This window comes from Trachurus japonicus, chromosome 22 (genome assembly GCF_045865225.1).
Source record: "Trachurus japonicus isolate A0001 chromosome 22, Traja_1.0".
Lineage (NCBI taxonomy): Eukaryota > Metazoa > Chordata > Actinopteri > Carangiformes > Carangidae > Trachurus > Trachurus japonicus.
The window spans coordinates 17,823,834-17,843,325 of NC_140928.1; the positions used below are offsets into that span (position 1 = coordinate 17,823,834).

The window sequence follows — 19,492 nt, forward strand, 5'->3', positions numbered from 1 at the left end:
TCGTCTTTTTAAAATCGCCTGTTTGGTTTTTGGTCATTTTCTCCAAAACCACCGGCCCGATTTCAACCAAACCTTCTGCGTTGGACTCCCCTCGGACCCCCAGATGATATATCCGAGTTTGGAGATATTTGAAGAAATTTAAATTTTTGGTCCAAAAAAAAAAAACGTAAGCCGCGCGCCTGTCGTCTTTTTAAAATCGCCTGTTTGGTTTTTGGTCATTTTCTCCAAAACCACCGGCCCGATTTCAACCAAACCTTCTGCGTTGGACTCCCCTCGGACCCCCAGATGATATATCCGAGTTTGGAGAAATTTGAAGAAATTTTAATTTTTGGTCAAAAAAAAAAAACAACGTAAGCCGCGCGCCTGTCGTCTTTTTAAAATTGCCTGTTTGGTTTTTGGTCATTTTCTCCAAAACCACCGGCCCGATTTCAACCAAACCTTCTGCGTTGGACTCCCCTTGGACCCCCAGATGATATATCCGAGTTTGGAGAAATTTTAATTTTTGGTCAAAAAAAAAAACAACGTAAGCCGCGTGCCTGTCGTCTTTTTAAAATTGCCTGTTTGGTTTTTGGTCATTTTCTCCAAAACCACCGGCCCGATTTCAACCAAACCTTCTGCGTTGTACTCCCCTCGGACCCCCAGATGATATATCCGAGTTTGGAGATATTTGAAGAAATTTAAATTTTTGGTCCAAAACAAAAAAACGTAAGCCGCGCGCCTGTCGTCTTTTTAAAATCGCCTGTTTGGTTTTTGGTCATTTTCTCCAAAACCACCGGCCCGATTTCAACCAAACCTTCTGTGTTGGACTCCCCTCGGACCCCCAGATGATATATCCGAGTTTGGAGAAATTTGAAGAAATTTTAATTTTTGGTCAAAAAAAAAAAAACGTAAGCCGCGCGCCTGTCGTCTTTCTAAAATCGCCTGTTTGGTTTTTGGTCATTTTCTCCAAAACCACCGGCCCGATTTCAACCAAACCTTCTGCGTTGGACTCCCCTCGGACCCCCAGATGATATATCCGAGTTTGGAGAAATTTGAAGAAATTTTAATTTTTGGTCAAAAAAAAAAAACGTAAGCCGCGCGCCTGTCGTCTTTTTAAAATCGCCTGTTTGGTTTTTGGTCATTTTCTCCAAAACCACCGGCCCGATTTCAACCAAACCTTCTGCGTTGGACTCCCCTCGTACCCCCAGATGATATATCCGAGTTTGGAGAAATTTAAATTTTTGGTCAAAAGAAAAAAAACGTAAGCCGCGCGCCTGTCGTCTTTTTAAAATCGCCTGTTTGGTTTTTGGTCATTTTCTCCAAAACCACCGGCCTGATTTCAACCAAACCTTCTCCGTTGGACTCCCCTCGGACCCCCAGATGATATATCCGAGTTTGGAAAACATTTAATTTTTGGTCAAAAGAAAAAAAACGTAAGCCGCGCGCCTGTCGTCTTTTTAAAATCGCCTGTTTGGTTTTTGGTCATTTTCTCCAAAACCACCGGCCCGATTTCAACCAAACCTTCTGCGTTGGACTCCCCTCAGACCCCCAGATGATATATCCGAGTTTGGAGAAATTTGAAGAAATTTTAATTTTTGGTCAAAAAAAAAAAAAAAACGTAAGCCGCGCGCCTGTCGTCTTTTTAAACTCGCCTGTTTGGTTTTTGGTCATTTTCTCCAAAACCACCGGCCCGATTTCAACCAAACCTTCTGCGTTGGACTCCCCTCGGACCCCCAGATGATATATCCGAGTTTGGAGAAATTTGAAGAAATTTTAATTTTTGGTCCAAAAAAAAAAAACGTAAGCCGCGCGCCTGTCGTCTTTTTAAAATCGCCTGTTTGGTTTTTGGTCATTTTCTCCAAAACCACCGGCCCGATTTCAACCAAACCTTCTGCGTTGGACTCCCCTCGGACCCCCAGATGATATATCCGAGTTTGGAGAAATTTGAAGAAATTTTAATTTTTGGTCCAAAAAAAAAAACGTAAGCCACGCGCCTGTCGTCTAAACTTAAACCATGATTTAATCTGGTTTTAAAGTTAAACCATGTTGGTGTCAAATGCGTCAAATGCCTCTCGTGGGAGCAGATAGAGTCCCCCCCAGCTGAAAGCAGCCCACCCCACCAGCCAGTGGGGCCAGCCAATGCGATTAATTAATTACAAAGCCTCTAATTAATTAGATTAATTGTTTTAATTGAGTCCTGGCCCTATTACACAAGATAAACACACACACACACACACACACACACACAGTTAACCTAATGTGATTACAGCTCCTCCATATCAGTGCTTATAGAAAGATGATCATGTGTCTGATCAGCTCTGTCTTGACCTTAAGATCGTGGATTTGATTCCCATGTTGACAGAGATGGCACAACCGGCAGTAGCCCCGTGGCCCATTCAAAATTTCCCGAGAGGAAATTTTCTAGTTAATGTTTACTACTCAAAGTTAGTATAATACATTTAAAATTTGAATAATGTAATTAGTTATCATTATGTATGCATTACTCAGCATTAATTAACACATTAGTTTATGTATTAATGCTTAGAAATGTACTAACTATCATTAATTAAGGGACCCTTACTGTAAAGTGTTACCAAACATTTCTAGAAAAAAAATCAACAACAAAAAAAATGTGGTGAACATTTATTTTATTTTTTAAAAGTATATTTTGTGGGGCTTTTTCGCCTTTAATGGACAGGAGAGTTGAGTAAACTTTAAAAAGTCTAGAAAAAAGTGATAAAATTTCAAGAAAAAGTTGGGGACCCCCTTAAACCCTCTCAAGGACCCCTGGGGGGTCGCTCCCCGGACCCCACTTTGAGAACCACTGAGATAGGCCACCTTACTTGCAGTGTTGCTGTAATATCTGTCCTGGCCTGCAGGGGCGCCAGTTCGCCCCAATGCATTAACACATCCAACAGGACTGCTGATGATGTTGACCAGCTCTCGCGAAGTCTCAGGGCGGACACAGACACCGTGCTGCTGCTACAGACAGTCAGTACCATCCACCACGCTCGGCTCGAGTCAGTCGACTGGCTTGTTTTGATTCCTGAAAGTTGCTGTCTGGAGCGGGCTGGTGTGCAAAATGTCAGCCGTGACACCGCCTGTGAACGACCGGTGTGTTTTCCGTGGACGTGAATGTGACGAGCTGCCACCGTCAAATATGAACCAGAGAGGAAGCAGCAGATACAACAGCGCTCAACCTGCTGTCCACGGCGCCAGGCAGACCGCGCCGCACCACCACCACCACCACCACCACCAGCAGCAGCAGCAGCAGCAGCGACACCGGGTAAAACACGAGTAGGCTACCGTCACGTCAGCAAGCTAGCTGCTGTAGCCGTGCACTCACTGGGTCTAATTATGCTAACCCTGACACACACTGAGCCAAACTCTGGGGCTGTTCACTGTTCAGTTAGACCGCACACGGTTGGTTGACCGGTTGGTTGAGTTTCTTCACAACTGGAGGGCCATTTTACGCTAACCATAATCTTGTACAACACACTGTTGTTTCCTAGTAGTGCTGGGAGTTGCAGTTAGTGTTATGATTAGGAATGTGGTGCTTAAACTGAAGCACAGTGTGTGTTTATAATATTTACTATTAAAAACACTTCCTCCACCACTGTGCCAACTACAGCAGCACAATACAAAAGGCACTTTATCAAGAAATCATAATTTGATGACTGACTAGTGCATAACAGTAGGAAGGTTTAAACTATAATTGATTTGAAAATACTTCAGAATCCCAAAATACTGTATTTTTATGTCAACATGTTTTGTTATTATTCAGAGAACTAATTTAATAAGGCAAGGCAAGGTGATTTATAGCCCATTTTTACAAACACTTTGTCAAAAGTCTTTAAACAGCATCATTACAACATCCTCTGGCCTTAGATCCTCACATCCACTGAGGAAAAACTCTAAACGGGCAGACATGACAAGAGTTTTAACTTTGGCACCTCTCGGGCTGGACCGTTTCCTGTCATACAGACAGTCCAGCGTTAACCAGACTAGCACTGGACTCTGTATACAATAACTTTAAATCAAATGCTTGTTACACAACAGAGAGAGCAGATCATCATGTGACAGGGATGGTTTCACTATGAACGCGGTAGTGTTAGTGAAATAAAACGGGAGGGGAGGCATTGGGAAGGTCTGCTGTTTAGTAGATGTTTATTAGATTTAGTTTGTTTAAAGGAAGATGGACCTGACGTAGCCTACTGCTGCCCTCAGCAGTTAGAGGCCAAAGGTCTCCAACAAGACTGACAACTTACCTGTTTTCATTTTCATTTTCATTTTTGAGACAGGATCAATAACCTTCGTCAGCAGAAATGCTCCTGTAACCTGTTTTACAATTGTATTTTGGTTCAGACTGGCCTCAGCATTATTTCTATTAAAAGCACTGGCTCACTGCTACTTCAGAGGTGTGACCATGTCAACTATACACACCTGCTCTTGTTAACTGACTGATTGCATTTCCATGTCTTCCCATATTCCATGTTGCAAACTGTCAGTGTTTCCTTGTCTGTATACAACATCTACTCCATGAGGGATCCCTCCTCCTTTCTCCTGGCTTTTCTATGGAGTTTTTCCTCAGTGGATGTGAGGGTCTAAGGACAGAGGATGTTGTTATGATGTTGTGTAAAGACCTTTGAGACAAACTGTTGGTATAAATGGGCTATACTAATAAAATTGCCTTGCCTTGCCTGGGGGAAAAAGTCAGTCTCTAATGATTCAGTCACAGTAGAAAAGCAAAGCAGTGGTATTGACGGCCTTTAGTTCCATGTTGTCTAAGATTTTCTTTTTTGCTCTTGGTGTAGCCTGGGGGGAATACTGTTCCCACATAGTACATTTGTTTCCCTGTTGGCAGGGATATATTAGAGTGACTGCACTAGTTAGTATGATAAAGGAAACAACAGACTTTTCTTTGACACTGATCCTAATTTAAGTCATTTGATATTCCAACTAAAAATAACAGCTGTAGAGCTCTGAACTCAGAAAAACTTTTTGTTTCACCTCACTCTGTTGAGCTGATTCAGCACTGGTTAAAATGAATGAAGTGTTTCATTAGTAATAGCGAGTCTTCTGTACCATAACTATAACTTTATGGTAAATAGACAGGCAGGGACAATAGTTTATGGATTTTCTTAATGGTCCACTACAGCACTAATATGTCATGTCTTTCTTATCCTTATCTCAAAAAAAAAACTGAGTCATATTAATACTGTTGTTTATTTTACGGAGCTTCTCTGAAACCTAAGGAATGTGAAGAGGATTGGAATAGCTATGTTAATACTTGAACACAAACTTTGTCTTCACACAGGCTGTTGGCAGCCAGACACATGTTGGACTACCCAGCGACCCCACTGCCAGATGGACCCACATGGACGACCCCACCACCCGGCCTCAGCTAGATGACTGTGAGCGAATGGGGACCCTGTTTGGGATGCTGAACAAGTGTCTGCGGAGGATGGGCTTCAGTCAGATGTACTTTGGGGACAAGATAGTGGAGCCGGTGGTGATTGTCTTCTTCTGGCTGCTGCTCTGGTTTCTGGGGATTCAGGCCCTGGGACTGGTGGGAACTCTGTGCATCATCATCATCTACATCCAGAAATAATGAGAGTTTGGCCGAGCCTGCTGTTTTCTTTGGTTAATATTTGCACATGCTGGACTAATTTAATTGTAATTGATGATTGAATTGAAATATGCAGTGGATCGTGCTTTAGAGGGACTTTGGTGGAGAGGGCGTGGCATGTTTGTGGTCAATGCTTGTCCAGAGAGGACTCTTTAGGATTGTCTGGTCTGAAGCGTATGCCTCAGGAAAGAGAAGTCTAGCTGCTGATGCCTCTGCTCACATGACTTAAATAGTATTGATCAGTTGATAAAAAAAGAATCCCAGATAGATATGATGGAGAATGGTTTGTCTCTGTTTGAGTCAGAAGCTACAGAGTAAAGGCCGAAAGCGGCTGTGCTCAGGAAACAGAACTGCACAAACGTGTGGCTGTTAAAATGCACAAGTGCAGCAGTAATATGACTCCAATAATGAATCATTAGGAACAGTGTCTGACAGTACAGGATATGTTATGCTCTTTTCACTGTAAAATGTTTACTTTGTGGTATAGTAGAGATGCACTGTTTATTCTGATAAATGGAAAAATCCAATTGTCATTAGCTGTAATTGCACATCAGTGCATTGCTCATAGATACAAGTGGAAATTGTATATTGAGGGGGATGGACCGAGATGTGAAGTATAATAGAAATCTCCCACTCGTGGAGATACAAAAATTTGATGAAAGGGCAAGAACAGAGACAGTTTACTTCAGGTATTCTTATTCTATTTCTTGAGAGAAAGTATAGCTTTTACACTGGATGCAAACAACATATCAGTCTTCCGGTTTGGTGTGGCCTGACAACATCTCAAGTAAGACTGACCTTTGTTACCTTCACACATAGTCTGTTCATCTAAGTAACTGGAACTCACAATATCAATGTCAGCCAGTCAGACTATATATTGTGTCGTAGGGTTTTGTCTATATATTTGAAATACATTCATATTCACAGAAGGCTCTTTAACATACAGTATATTTAGGTGTTTGTCTTGCCTTCCGGCCCCAAAATGTAAGAATTGACCAAAAAAAATATGTAATTTTCAGGCTCCCGAGGTTGAAATCCATGTGGTTTTACGAGCTGTTCCCTCAGTTGTCTGACAATGATGTAACTAGTTTTCAAATTTCCATAATACCACCCCTACCTGGTACCAGTAGAAGGGGTGGGGCAGCATTTAAAGGGACAGGCACTGAAACCAGCCATTCTGAACAGGGCTGTTTTGAGAGGATGAAAAGAGCTGTGATGTTTGATCCTTGGGGGATTTTGACCGAAGCATGTAATTTGTGAAAAGGGGGCAGAATATGTCTCCTTTTTAAATCCTTGTAACATTTAAGTTACACCTGTTAGCATGTTCTAGTTTAGTGGAATTAGCATTACATTTCCCTGTGTAACCACTACATCTGTTTGGATTGAAGCATCAGGTGTCTTTAGTTTTCGGAGCTGGGATCACTGACTGCATGTCGCAGCAGCAGAACATCTTGGTTTTAATTTGGGAGCCCATGTGACAGGGTTAGAGGGACCACTCTGCCTGAGACTGTGTAGCAGCACACTCCTTGATATATTGACTTTAACAGCAAAAACCGACACCTTCCATATCAGTATATTTTCAGTGTCCAGTCTAAAGGCGGGCTTACACTGCACGACTATTCGTCTGTTCACATCTCAACCTGCACGAGCTTCCCTTTTCAGTCCTATGTCTCAGATCAGTCTCAGACCCCCACTAATTGCACGTTGAGGGACTACGAGAAGTTTCGTAAACCGAAGTGTTTTCACACTACATTTCCCATGAGCCTCTGCGCGCACGGTGAAATTCTTAGACCAGCGCAAAACGGACGAAAGCGAAAGCATTTGCCAAGAATGTTTTCACTAATCATGAATGAAAGTTGGAGGTTTAAATACGATCAGATACCGTCGTAGTTCCGATCATAAACGATGCCAACTAGCGATTCGACTGCGTTACTCCCATGACCCGCTGGGCAGCGTCCAGGAAACCGAAACTAGGAAATGCTGGGCGAGCCGACCACTAAATAATAATATCACAATAACTATAAAGACAAAACTTTATATTTATCGAAAATGGACCCATTAACAAGTGTGTAATGTAGATTCATCCACATTAATATGAGACTCTTTTATAACCAAAAGCAAACTCCTTGGAGGTCTCTTTAAGCTCATTATGCTACAGATTTGACAGCTGTGTCAGGTGTCAGTTTTCAATATGGATCAGCTGGAAGACGGTCTGCCTCCCCTGTAAGTCATCCTCAGTCATCGAAGCCAGTGGTTTTATCTGGTCCTTAAGTTGAAGCTACATTTGCACTCAATCTAAGCTGTGCCGTGTCCCAATCCATGATTGTGTCACAGTGGTGTGATGATAAAATCATCCTATTTTAACGACTCCCGAAATATAATGTGGCTGCAAACAGGATTTTACACTTTTGAATTGAACAACCATTAAAAACCGAGACCCTCACAGCTGAACCGGAAGTTTTTGAATGCAAAATTTACATATCAAGATTGCTTTAAAAAAAACAACAAAAAAACGGCCAAAGATGTGGACTTGGCAGACAGATTAAGGGCGGAGGATGCAACCCCTGAACTGGAACACAGCTATAATGTAAATTAAATGTCATATCACATAGTGCTGCTCTTGTAGCCTAACCATTTCTGAGTGCTTTGCTTTGTTCCAGGCTTCCTCCATTTACAGACTTTTATTGCTGGTCAGTGGTGTTCACCATTTGATTTAGCCTACAGAGACTGGCAGCTTTGTGGTTGCTGATGTAACTCGTTTATCATTATAAACTCCATGATATGATGTTGCCTAATGGCTTGTTATCATAAACTTAAACAGTGTCTTCAACAATAGCATTTCATAAAGATGAAGGTTGCTTTCTTTTAATCCCATTCTGACATCCAGTGAAATGATACAATAAGATTTCACTTTACTTACTGCAAAATATGTACAATCAGTATTTTACAGCAACACAATAATCATATCTTGTAGATGGGGAGAATCTAATGGGGGGGGATTCCGTCATAAAGGTCTCAGGTAGAACAATTGAACATACTTAACTCTTCTGTTGTTGTTGTTGTTAACATGTAATTATGTCGCACACTGTTGTCATCTATGATTTTAGAGTTTATTACAGAGTTTGCCAGGGGAGACATCATTACTGTACAGTCTCCTCACTGCTCAGTCACTGTTGCCATGCTGCAGTTTTGTCTTTCTTTTGAGAAAATGTAATCAGTTATTTTGAAAATAAATGGAGTTTGTGCTGATGAGAGACAGAGACAGAGATGAGAGTCAGTCCACAGTCAATTCAGGCTTCTTGAATGTGAAACTGACAGTTTGGGGAAATGCTGTGTAACTGTCTACTGACTATATCCTCTCCAGAATGTATTCAACACGTGTTTCATTATGCAAGTAAGAAAAAAATGTGTACTATGAGCAATTGGTGAAACTGTTTCAACTGGACTTTGTGATGAAAGAAGGAAGAGGGGGTGAAAGAATATACAAAGTCACATGTAGAAGGTGTTTTATCTTATTTCCATGGACCTGCAGTGCTCTTTGCAAGGAAGTCCAAGCTCGATTGTGTTTATTGGTGCACTTAATTTGTGCATTCACACCCACAAAGGGCAGACTCTGTTTACACAGGCACATACAGTACATGTATTCTCCCACAGGCAGGATTACAGAGTGAGCTGCACCAAATTCCTTTGACTGTACAACATCAAACCCGTGGAACCAGCCCGTTGAGGCTCTGGCAGGGTGATCCACATAACAAATAAAACAGCATTTCTGAACATGCTCCCGGTGTGGTTTATGTGACCTTCATATTGTGTTGGATGGAGCTGGATTTGCTCACCTGCAAGCGCCCATTCCCATTCCCAGCCCAGTGTTTGTTTAAATTATGAGACCCATAAAGCTCATGCAAAATAAAGTAACTTGTTCAGCAAACACACGCACTAACAGACAGAGAGCATGCGTAGTGTTACAACTCATGTGATTTCACACAGGAAGTGAGACTGACTGTGTTACTTTGCACTTTGTAATACTGTGTATCTCACAAATGCTACTTAACACTATTACATATATTTACATCAATTTACAGTCATGTACATGCACAGTACATCAGCAGCTTCAACTCAACATGAAGAATTTGAATATTCAGAAGTTTTCTGCCCCTTCACCGTTTTCAGTTATGTTGCAGGGATTTTTTTTATATATATATCATTTGAATAAAAAGAATAAACCTACACCTTTTGCGCAGCTTCCTCAATTCTTCTGGATTATCTCTAAAATGTCTGTACACCTCAATGAAGCCCATTTTAGTAAACTCAGCTCATTTGTTTCAGTGTTATATTTATCTTGTGTCATCATGTTATCCCAAACTTTGTAAATCCAATAACACATAAGACTTTATGTGACTCGCAGTCTGTCTAATGATAGGAGTCTGTCTCAAAACATTTAAATGTTATTGTGTATCCACATATAATTGGAAAAAAAATGTCAAATTTGTTTTGTGCTACTCAAGCAAGTTCATTTACAGCTACAGTCTTTTGTTAGATAAAGAGCCTGCATTCCCCATGCATTCATCTGACAATCAGGGACTTCACGTTTCGACAGCTGGAATCTGAGATAAGCGTTAAAATATGAGAAGCACATACCGGACTGCCAGTGTCCTGATAGATGATGCTGATGTCACCGTGATTTACATGAGGCCCAGTGAGTGTCTACACCACAACCTGAGCCAAGCCACCATCTGTCTTCACTGACTGGATTTACAAGAGAAAATGTACAATATTCACAAAAACACTCAAGGATGGCTCTTCAAACTCAACTTTCCAAAAGCAGGATGGTAACTATGATAAAAAGTGTGTCACTCAATTAATCATTTGGCTCTTCAAATCAAGTTACATATTAAATATTGTCTGGTTGCAGATTCTACAGATTTTATTTGAGTTATGATCGGTTTTTAATTTAATTTAAAACTGTAACTTTTAACTGGTTTTTGGCAAATGTCATCATTCTAATGGATATTCTGAATAATTATTTTCTTAATAATATTATTAATAATAATAACTTGAGATTTTCTCGGTAGGAGCCATTATTCGCTGCAGAGTAGAAATGTTGTAAACAGTGATGAAAGCAGTTCTCAGGCTGGATTTCACACAGTAGCAGAACTGCAGTTCATGGTGCCTTACTCATCTGGGAGGGTTAGGACATGAAACTGTTAAAATAGCATTTCATTCAGAACGAGACCATCTGACAGAAGTACATTCATGATGAAGAATATAGAGCTATCAGTATCAGTTATTGTTCAATTTACTTGGATATGTAAAGTTAATGTTAAATATCATATCCAGCGTTCATGTTCAATGCTTGAGTGAGTCTGACCACACTAGAAACCAGACAGGGAACACACTGCTGTCTGAAGACGGATGCTTCAGTGAGTTCAATCTCATTTATGTTGAGTTCCTGATGAGACCAGCTCAGTGTCCGTTGCCGCCCTCAGACAGGATGCGACTGGGCTCGGTGAACTTTGCCGTGGCGATGTAGAAGAGGGCGGGGCCGGGCACGAGGGCCAGCAGAGGCAGGTCCTGGGCCAGCTTGTCTAATCGGGAGATGGAGATGATGCCGTACGCATGGAGCAGCCAGTGGCTGAACAAGACCACCAGACGCTTCTTCTTGGCAACCAGGTTCTTAAAAGACTGTGGAAGATCACATGGAGACGAGAGGGTTAAGACCAGCTTCCAGGAAGTCAGATACACCACGATCCTCCTGATGCTGACGGTGCAAGTGAGGGTAGTTACCTGTATCTCAGAGGCAGACATGTAGACAGCCAGTGTGACCAGAGACAGGACCAGTATGATGTAGGGAAACGCATAGTCTGAAACACACAAACCGTCACTCACACACATCTACAAGGTCAACCTCCACATTATTACTCAGACTGAAACAGGCAGCAGCTGTGTGACGTGACCACAAGTACTTACAGAGCAGTCCTCCGCCCACCGCCTGCAGCACAGTGAGGATGGGGAAGAAGTAGAGAGCGGCGTAGATGCTCTTGAAGCGGTCCGATTTGCCGAGACCACAAGCTATCTTCTTCACCAGCAGAGGGCGCAGCAGCATCATCAGCACCAGGCAGAACGCATAGTAAATCAGCACGATGGTGTACCTGAGGAGGAGGACATACAGTGAAGGCCATCACAAACATACATGATGACAACAACTAAGTAGTAGGGCCCTATACAATCTGTTTTATTTTTACCTAAATTTGTTTTTGTTTTGTTTTTTCAAATGAAAACTGTCTCGTAGCTTAGAATGAGTTGTTTACAGTATAATACATAGGTGGCCGGTGCACCTACCGGAGGATGATCGACGTAGTTGTTTTTGTTTTTTTCTGCCGTTATAAAACACACACGGTGCTACAGCTGAGCAGCATTAGCAGCTAGGCCACATCTTCCCATGTTGAACTGTGTTTATACAAAGTGCAGCAAAACACCAGGCTGAAGAGAGAGGGACAGCGGCTGGAGAGCACAGCGACCCACATCCTTTTTTTAATTTATTCATTTATTTTTTAGCAGCGCCATTGTTACATATCTATGTCCCAGTACGTTGTCCTCTGATCTGCCTTCATGGGACCGCACTGCCTAACTGGCACATCCTGCAAGTCCTCCTGTGTAACTTTTTGCTGTGAAATATGACTTTTTTTAAAAAAAACGATAGTATTTGGTCAAAGATATTGTTAGCAGTTACCGGTTAGTTTGTGAACAACACGCTATGAGTTAATAGTTAGAGTTGTTTTCGAGGTAAATACAGAGACTGCTTGATGAAAAACTGCCACCGACGGGAACACGCATCAGCTGTTTTGCATGAATTTCCCTCTAAAACAACTCTGTCTGGTAACGTTGTGTTATTATCTCATAGCGTGGTGAATGTGCAGGTCACAACTTGTCCACCAGAGCGTTTTGGAGTTGTTGGATTGTGTATTTGATGAGGGAAACCAAGAAATCCCATAAGCTTCCACAACTGGCGGCTCGGCTCTGCTGTTCTAAAAACATCTTACACCGACAATTAAAGGTAACGAACCTACTGCTAAGACTATGGAGATTATGGCAATGGGCCAATTTGCCAAAATGTTGAACTATCCCTTTAAGAACAGATATTGCAACATGACACTGCAATATAAGTACTTAAAGTACCAACAAAATATTAATGCTTATGCTTTAAACTGTTTCCAGTAAAATACATTTATTAGTTTAAAAAATAATTTCCTTGTTTTTCTCATGGCCTTTGGACAATAGGTGGTCACTGCATGTATTTTTACACTTCCAGTCAACAGAATGCTGCAGAATTTGCAAAACAACAGTTCAGCTGACACACAGAGGTCACTGGGAACTGCTCAGCTCTGTGTTGAGGGGTTAGTGTCGAGATTCTTAGTTTTTCCCACAGAGCTGTGGGAAAGCCATGTCGCTCACACTATTTTGTGCAATTTTTGTGCAATATTCCACGTTCATTTTAACTGGCCAATTCCACGATTCCGTGATTGCAGGAATCATAGGGCCCTAAAGTTGGTTTATTTCAGTTTCAAAGACCTCTCTGCACCATCCATTCTTACAGTGGGTAGACGGCCTCCTGGGTGCAGTGGATGGTGTTGATGTAGTCTGGGCTGGGGTTGTAAAGCATGGTGTACCAGTCCGACAGCATCTGGACTCCACAGGAGCGGATATTGAGCACGCCCACGGGCTCTGTGACCAGCAGAGTGACCACCACAGACACACTACACTCCAGCATGGCGGTGATGTGCTGCAGCAGAGCACTCGAGCTGAACACACAACACACAGAATCAGCCAGGAGACACAACTCTGGTTACTCATCCGTGTAATTCTAACACATACAGTACTGTGCAAAGGTTTAAGGCACATAAGTAAAGTGAAGATGCTTTCAAAAACAATGCCTTGAAGAGTCTTTATTTATGGATTAACTTCACACAAAGTTCAGTCAACAGAAGAAACTTAAATCAAATGATCATTTGTCTTTAAAACAGCTGTAATGTTTGGCTCATTGTCTTGCTGCAGAATAAATGTGGGACTGATCAGAGGTTTCTTTGATGGTACTGCATTATGAATAAGAACCTAAACATCTGAAGTGCCTAAACCCTTTGCACAGTACTGTGTTCACAGCAACACATAGCAAACATCCCAACTCTTATCCCCCTGATACAGTCACAAATATGATATGGTTAAATGTGATTTTGTTTTGTACATGTGATGAGTTTTGTTTATCAAATGAAAATGTGCAATCCACCTTAAAGGGACAACGAGGAGTTTGTATTTGGTTATAAAAAAGTCTCACATTAATGTGGATGTATCTACGTTAGCCACACTTGTTAATGGCTCCATTTTCGATAAATATATTGTTTTGTCTCTATCGTTATTTTGTTATTTTAATTAATGGTGGAAATGCTGGGCGAGCCGACCAGCGTTTCCTTACTTTCTTTAATATGCAATATTTGTCTTTTCAAATGAGCTTGATGTAAATGACTGGGCTGTTGCCATGTGAGAGTGAGAGAAGTGAGAGCAGAGAAACTGTGTGTGTGTGTGTGTGTGTGTGTGTCTAATCGTACCTCTTCTTTCCAGAATACCACTCGATGAAGAACCAGTGCAACACCAGCGGCAACATGGCCATGAATCCCAGGTACAGCCAGTCATAGAGCTCCGGGGACTCGGTGCAGCGTTCACACACCTTCTGCAGGTTGGCCCGCTCTCCACGAGGACACACCTGGCAGGACAGACACACAACCAAGCACAGCAAATCATTCACATTTTCTTCTCGGGACCAGAATTCAATCTGCATTATTTTGATGTTTGTATTTTGTCACAAATGATCTACAATTTCAAACCACTGTAATTTCTATACAGATATAAACTATACTATACTTTACAAACAAACAAACAAACAGGAAATATGTTGCCATGTCTCCGATGTACCAGTGTCACTGGCTTGTTTAACGTTTTCATTCAGCAGATTTGGTTTGGTGATGAGTTTGAGCATCTTGAAATGATGTGTGAGTTCATGTCAAAGTTACTTGGACCGGCAGCTTCTCATGTCTGATATTACTTAAGTGTAAAAGGGGACAGAGACCCCTGTTCTAACCCTCTTTAAAGGGATAGTTCACCCAAAATTGAAATTTCCTCATTATCGACTCACCCTCATGTCGACTAAGGGCTGAGAGAAGTTTCAGATTTACCGTGGCTTCTCTGAGTTACAGGGGGTATGTATTGAAGCCCCGAAATGTGAAATTGTCCTGAAAAAAATTAAATAAGTCTATTTTTCAAGCTCGTTTGTAGCGGAAGCTTCTCGAAGCTCCTCTTCCCGATTCGTCAAATTTGGACGAACCAGGGTCTGTCCTCTTCTCAGTTCGTCCAAATTTGACGAACCGGGAAGAGGAGCTTCGAGAAGCTTCCGCTACAAAACAAGCTAAAATATAGACTTATTTAATTTTTTTCGGGACAATTTCGCATTTCAAAGCTTCAATACAAGACGGACATTACATACGAGCAGCATGGAGGTATTTGGATGTTTTTTGGTGTGTCTTTTTGTTACGAAGACAGTTGGTATCCATTTGCAACCGTTAAATGGACATGCACTGCTACGCAGAGACCCCCTGTAACTCAGAGAAGCCACGGATAACTCTGAAACTTCTCCCAGCCCTTAGTTGACATGAGGGTGAGTAGAAAAGGAGTTTTAAATTTTGGGTGAACTATCCCTTTAAGGCAGGCCAGATAGATTAACATGTCAGTATACAGCTTTACCACGTTGACATTTAGTTTTACTTCCTGAGAGGGGATGTGTGCAAGTGGTCAGGGTGCTTATGATCACAGCACAGTAAGTGAAGCTGATACAGCACTGTCGAGTGGTAGTGGGTTAGGACACTACACCCACTGCACAGTCTGGTGCAGGACATAAAGCTGGATACACACGCCAACAACCATCCCATCTCGTCTACTCACCCCACATTCTCCCTCCACTGATCCGTTGACCAACATCCTGCCACAGTACAAGCCTGGGCATGTTGAGCTCATGGCCACGGCTGTAACGACATACAAATGAATTAGACAGCAGAAGGCACATGTGAACACAGCAGAGGGTCATTATCAAAATACGGTGATTTTCCGAGTCAAAAAAGTTAAAAATTTTAATTCAGTTTTCACAAATTTTATTTAGTGGGAACTATTTATTAGCATGTTGACCATGTTACCAACTATAATGGACAACTATAATATTTTTCTTTTTTTTTTTTCCATCTATCAAACGTGTTTAGTTTTCTGTCATTGGTGTTACCATGACAAATATCTATAAAAGGCTAATTACACAAAATAGTGTCCAAGCTAGCTCAAAGCCAGCATGAGTCAGCACCTTAAAATCTATAAATTATACTTATTAAACTGTTTTGTCCATAAAAATGTTTCATTATAGCGCAAATCAAAGTAACACCAATGACACAAAAAAAGAACCACATTGAAAAATGACATTTTAATATATCTATATATTTATATATAAGTATCTTACTTTTTACTCATGAAAGAGACACTCACAATGTATTGTCTTAAATGGCTCTTTTTCTTCTTCTTCTTTCTGACCTTGGGAGTTTTCTTACATATTCTTAACCTTTCAAAATAATGGTCTGTGATACCAGTAACACCAATGACACCAAATCGAAGGACAGATATTTTTATTATTAAATAGCCAATTTAGATTTAATTTTATTCATATATTAAGCCCAGTGTTTGCCCATTATTGACCACTTTTTTTTTTTAAACAAGAAAGAGGAAATGTTTTTACACTGTCCAATAGCGTTGAACCATGGCAGTGGGACAAGTGTTTTTTTTAGATACAAAGGAAATTAAAACTGAAAAAAAAAAAAATAAAACAGTAAATATATAAACTGAAATTATCATCATCATTTAAAATGGTTTTAAATTACATAATTTTGGTTTAATGTGGATGACTTTTTTTAAATTTTCAAGCATTTGTGTGTCTGGAAAGTGCAGGGACATGTTTTTCACCGTATTTTGATAATGGAGGCTCCAGGTGGCTCCTATCATCCCTGACAACAGCTCAATTGCTTGTTGTTTCGTTTTTTTCGTTGATCACAGACAAGTTTAGGTTTTATTTGGCTGTTTAGATGGATAAAGCTAAAAGGAAATAATTTAATCATGATGGACGTCTTCAGTGTGAGTTAGGACTCACAGTGATGGCAATAACGGGCGTTACTCTGTACAGTAGCGAGTCGTCGCTTCTTTCCAGCTGCGCAACATACAGTCTGATAATGTCATTTCGAAAAATACATATGTTGAGGAGCCGCTGAAGAGCTCTAGTGTTGTGCTCATATCTATAGTGTTGTGCTGAAGCAGCTAGTGTTAACGTTAGTTCACCGTGGGTGTCGCAGTCGGTTTATGAAACAGAGTGACGTCTTTACAACAGTGTAAAGCCGGACACAGAAAAACAAAATGTAAAATGTCACCAGGTGGAAGCCACGGTGCTCTTACCCATTTCAGACCCGGGGTGGTTAAAAACAGCCTCCTCGCCTCTGTGCTACCGTTTTTTCATTTAGTAGCTAAACCATGTAGACTGCAAAGAGCTAAACCAAAGATATCTCGGACGAAAATATGGTAACACACACCGGAAGTCTGCCTCTTTCACTGATGGATTTCCGGCGGAGTGAATACCGTAGATCGCAACACTGCCACCTACAGTACAGACAGGGATTTGTTGTTAATGTTTTCCCTACGGCAAGCTGGAGTCAATACATCCATGGCTGGAGTAGCCTACGATCAAGCAGTGTTTGTGAGTGAGTGTGTGTCCTCAAGAAGAAAATGATGAACAAGATGATTAGGTAGGAGCTCTGCGGCAGATCCTGGCTCATCACTCAAAGGCTCAGGTGAGCATTCTGCCTTCGCCAGAGTGATGTCAAAACAGGTAAATGTGCCAAAAATCAGGGCCGTTGCTAGGAATTCTGGGTACATTTCAGCATATCCAAAACCAGAAAAATCTGTATTCTTTTTTTGAAAAATAAACTTGATGTCTCCATAGTATACCCCCTTAATGTGCTTAATTCATAATTTGCCAAGCTTAATCTTTAATGTCTATTTAAATTTGTGAAAATAATTATTGGATACATTATTTTGTCAACCGTGTTACGGACAAATGTTTGGTCATAGAAAGCATGTGTGAAGTGCTACAGATTTGATAACACATTTTCTTGAAAGCTTTCAGGTCCACACACCAAGGGTTTTGAGGTTGTTTGTTTAACTAATTGGATTTTATGAATTTTGAGCGTTATCATGTCAATTCTGTGAGATATTACCATGAAGGATGGATCTTTTTTCCACATAAATCCACTGAAAACACTGAATTCAGAAATATTCACCATATTTATGTAATATCCCCTTATCCAGAGAGAGCCCCAATCGTCTTTGTTACAGTTTATCAGAGTATTGAAAACATTTATGACGAAAAAACCACACGTAACACAGTTGACAAAGTAACACGGTTGACAGCAGTGTACAGTTGAAACACCCAACAATGTCAACTGTGTTACTCCCTTTCAACTGTGGGTAACACGGTTGACAGGTAACACAGGTTGACATTTCAGCCATTTTTGGGGCCTTGTGCTAACTGCAGGCTTCTGATCCATCACCACATGACCTTAATTAACTCATGTTTTTATACACTTTCCCTACATATTTGTCAATATAGCAACTAAAGAAAGTTCAAAAGAATATGTTGGTAACACAGTTGACGGTCAATTAACCCGCTCTATGCGCACACCCTAATATTGAGAAAATATTGAAGAGGAGGAGTAGAAATTTACCATAGTATCTTCAAGTTTCCCTCCAAAAAGAAAAGTGGCATCACATGATGTTGCACTTTGGACTTTGGAGTGAACCATTGCTTGGTTATTGGGGAAGGGGTCAATTGGTAACACGGTTGACATGAGTTCTCGGACACTATCAAAATGAATTATTTAGTGTACATTAAAGCAAAAAATACTTTTAAAAACACATTTCTCGTGTTTTTTCACTGTTTTTGAATAACTATTTGTAAAAATTGTACACAAAAAAAAATTTTTTTGTGTTCTCCTGAAGAGCAAAACTTTGTACTTAGAAAATTGGACATCCCAAAAACAGCTATTTCAGCACAGAATATGCATTTTTAACAAAAAATAAATGATGGGATCTGTTGGATTTTCATATCAAATGAAAGGGAAATGTGCCCTGACATAAAATTAGTAATTACATTAAATAAACTTTTAGCAAAGAATTTATAGTTGATGACCAAAGCCTAAGGACATGACAGGTACCCCTAATTATAGAATGACAGTAAAGTGGGCCCCTGACTTTTCCACTTTTTTTCTTAAACTACAGCTGTGTCCCAATTCAGGGGCTGCATCCTTCGGAGGGTGCATTTGAAGGCCAATTACGTCACAGCGCTGCGCGAAGGCTGTCCCAATTCGTCTAAATTCGAAGGGTCCTCCAAATGCAGCCTCCAAATGCGTCCTCCTTTCCCCTGCATTCGGAGGATGCATCGCTACTATCCTTCGCGGCCTCCCGTATCCCAAGATGCTTTGCTGCACCGTTGTTGTTATTAGCAACCTAGCCGCTAGCTATCGAACGGAGCAGCTCTGTGCTGTAGCCACGGTAACCCGGCTCTGCGGCCGGCTCGGAGGTGTGGCTGCCCGCTGAGCTGAGCTCTGCTCTGCTCTGCTCTGGCTGCACAGGTGAGGAGCGGAGGCAAAGCATGACAACTTTTATAGAAAGCTATGAAAACACATTACTTGTGCTCTTTATTCTCTATTCACTTAATAGCCTTAACAGCCTGAAGCTTAGCCCCCTGGCTGCTGTTCA

At 41.1% G+C, this 19,492-nt stretch overlaps 2 protein-coding genes across 2 annotated transcripts; one reads left to right on the plus strand and one right to left on the minus strand.

Annotated features, from left to right (window-relative positions):
• The first annotated feature begins 2,956 nt into the window (after positions 1-2,956).
• On the plus strand, positions 2,957-9,387 carry fam241a (family with sequence similarity 241 member A). The gene is made up of 2 exons (XM_085767271.1): positions 2,957-3,265; positions 5,297-9,387. The coding sequence occupies exons 1-2, from the start codon at positions 3,062-3,064 to the stop codon at positions 5,588-5,590; spliced, it is 498 nt and encodes a 165-aa protein (XP_085623397.1). The 5' UTR covers positions 2,957-3,061; the 3' UTR covers positions 5,591-9,387.
• A 418-nt stretch (positions 9,388-9,805) lies between these two features.
• Positions 9,806-17,274, minus strand: jkamp (jnk1/mapk8 associated membrane protein). The gene is made up of 7 exons (XM_085767270.1): positions 17,135-17,274; positions 15,596-15,675; positions 14,209-14,363; positions 13,201-13,407; positions 11,576-11,757; positions 11,393-11,469; positions 9,806-11,290 (listed from the first exon to the last, which is right to left on the minus strand). The coding sequence occupies exons 1-7, from the start codon at positions 17,136-17,138 to the stop codon at positions 11,072-11,074; spliced, it is 924 nt and encodes a 307-aa protein (XP_085623396.1). The 5' UTR covers positions 17,139-17,274; the 3' UTR covers positions 9,806-11,071.
• Between the last annotated feature and the right edge of the window lie 2,218 nt (positions 17,275-19,492).

Bases quoted from the DNA above. Each gene is read 5' to 3' on its own strand.
- jkamp (XM_085767270.1), bottom strand. The intron at 14,364-15,595 runs GTGAGTAGACGA...CTGTCCTGCCAG, and splicing joins CAGTGGAGGGAGAATGTGGG to GTGTGTCCTCGTGGAGAGCG. The intron at 11,291-11,392 runs GTAACTACCCTC...GATCTTCCACAG, and splicing joins TGTCTGCCTCTGAGATACAG to TCTTTTAAGAACCTGGTTGC.
- fam241a (XM_085767271.1), top strand. From the start codon at position 3,062: ATGTCAGCCGTGACACCGCCTGTGAACGACCGGTGTGTTTTCCGTGGA. The intron at 3,266-5,296 runs GTAAAACACGAG...GTCTTCACACAG, and splicing joins AGCAGCAGCAGCGACACCGG to GCTGTTGGCAGCCAGACACA.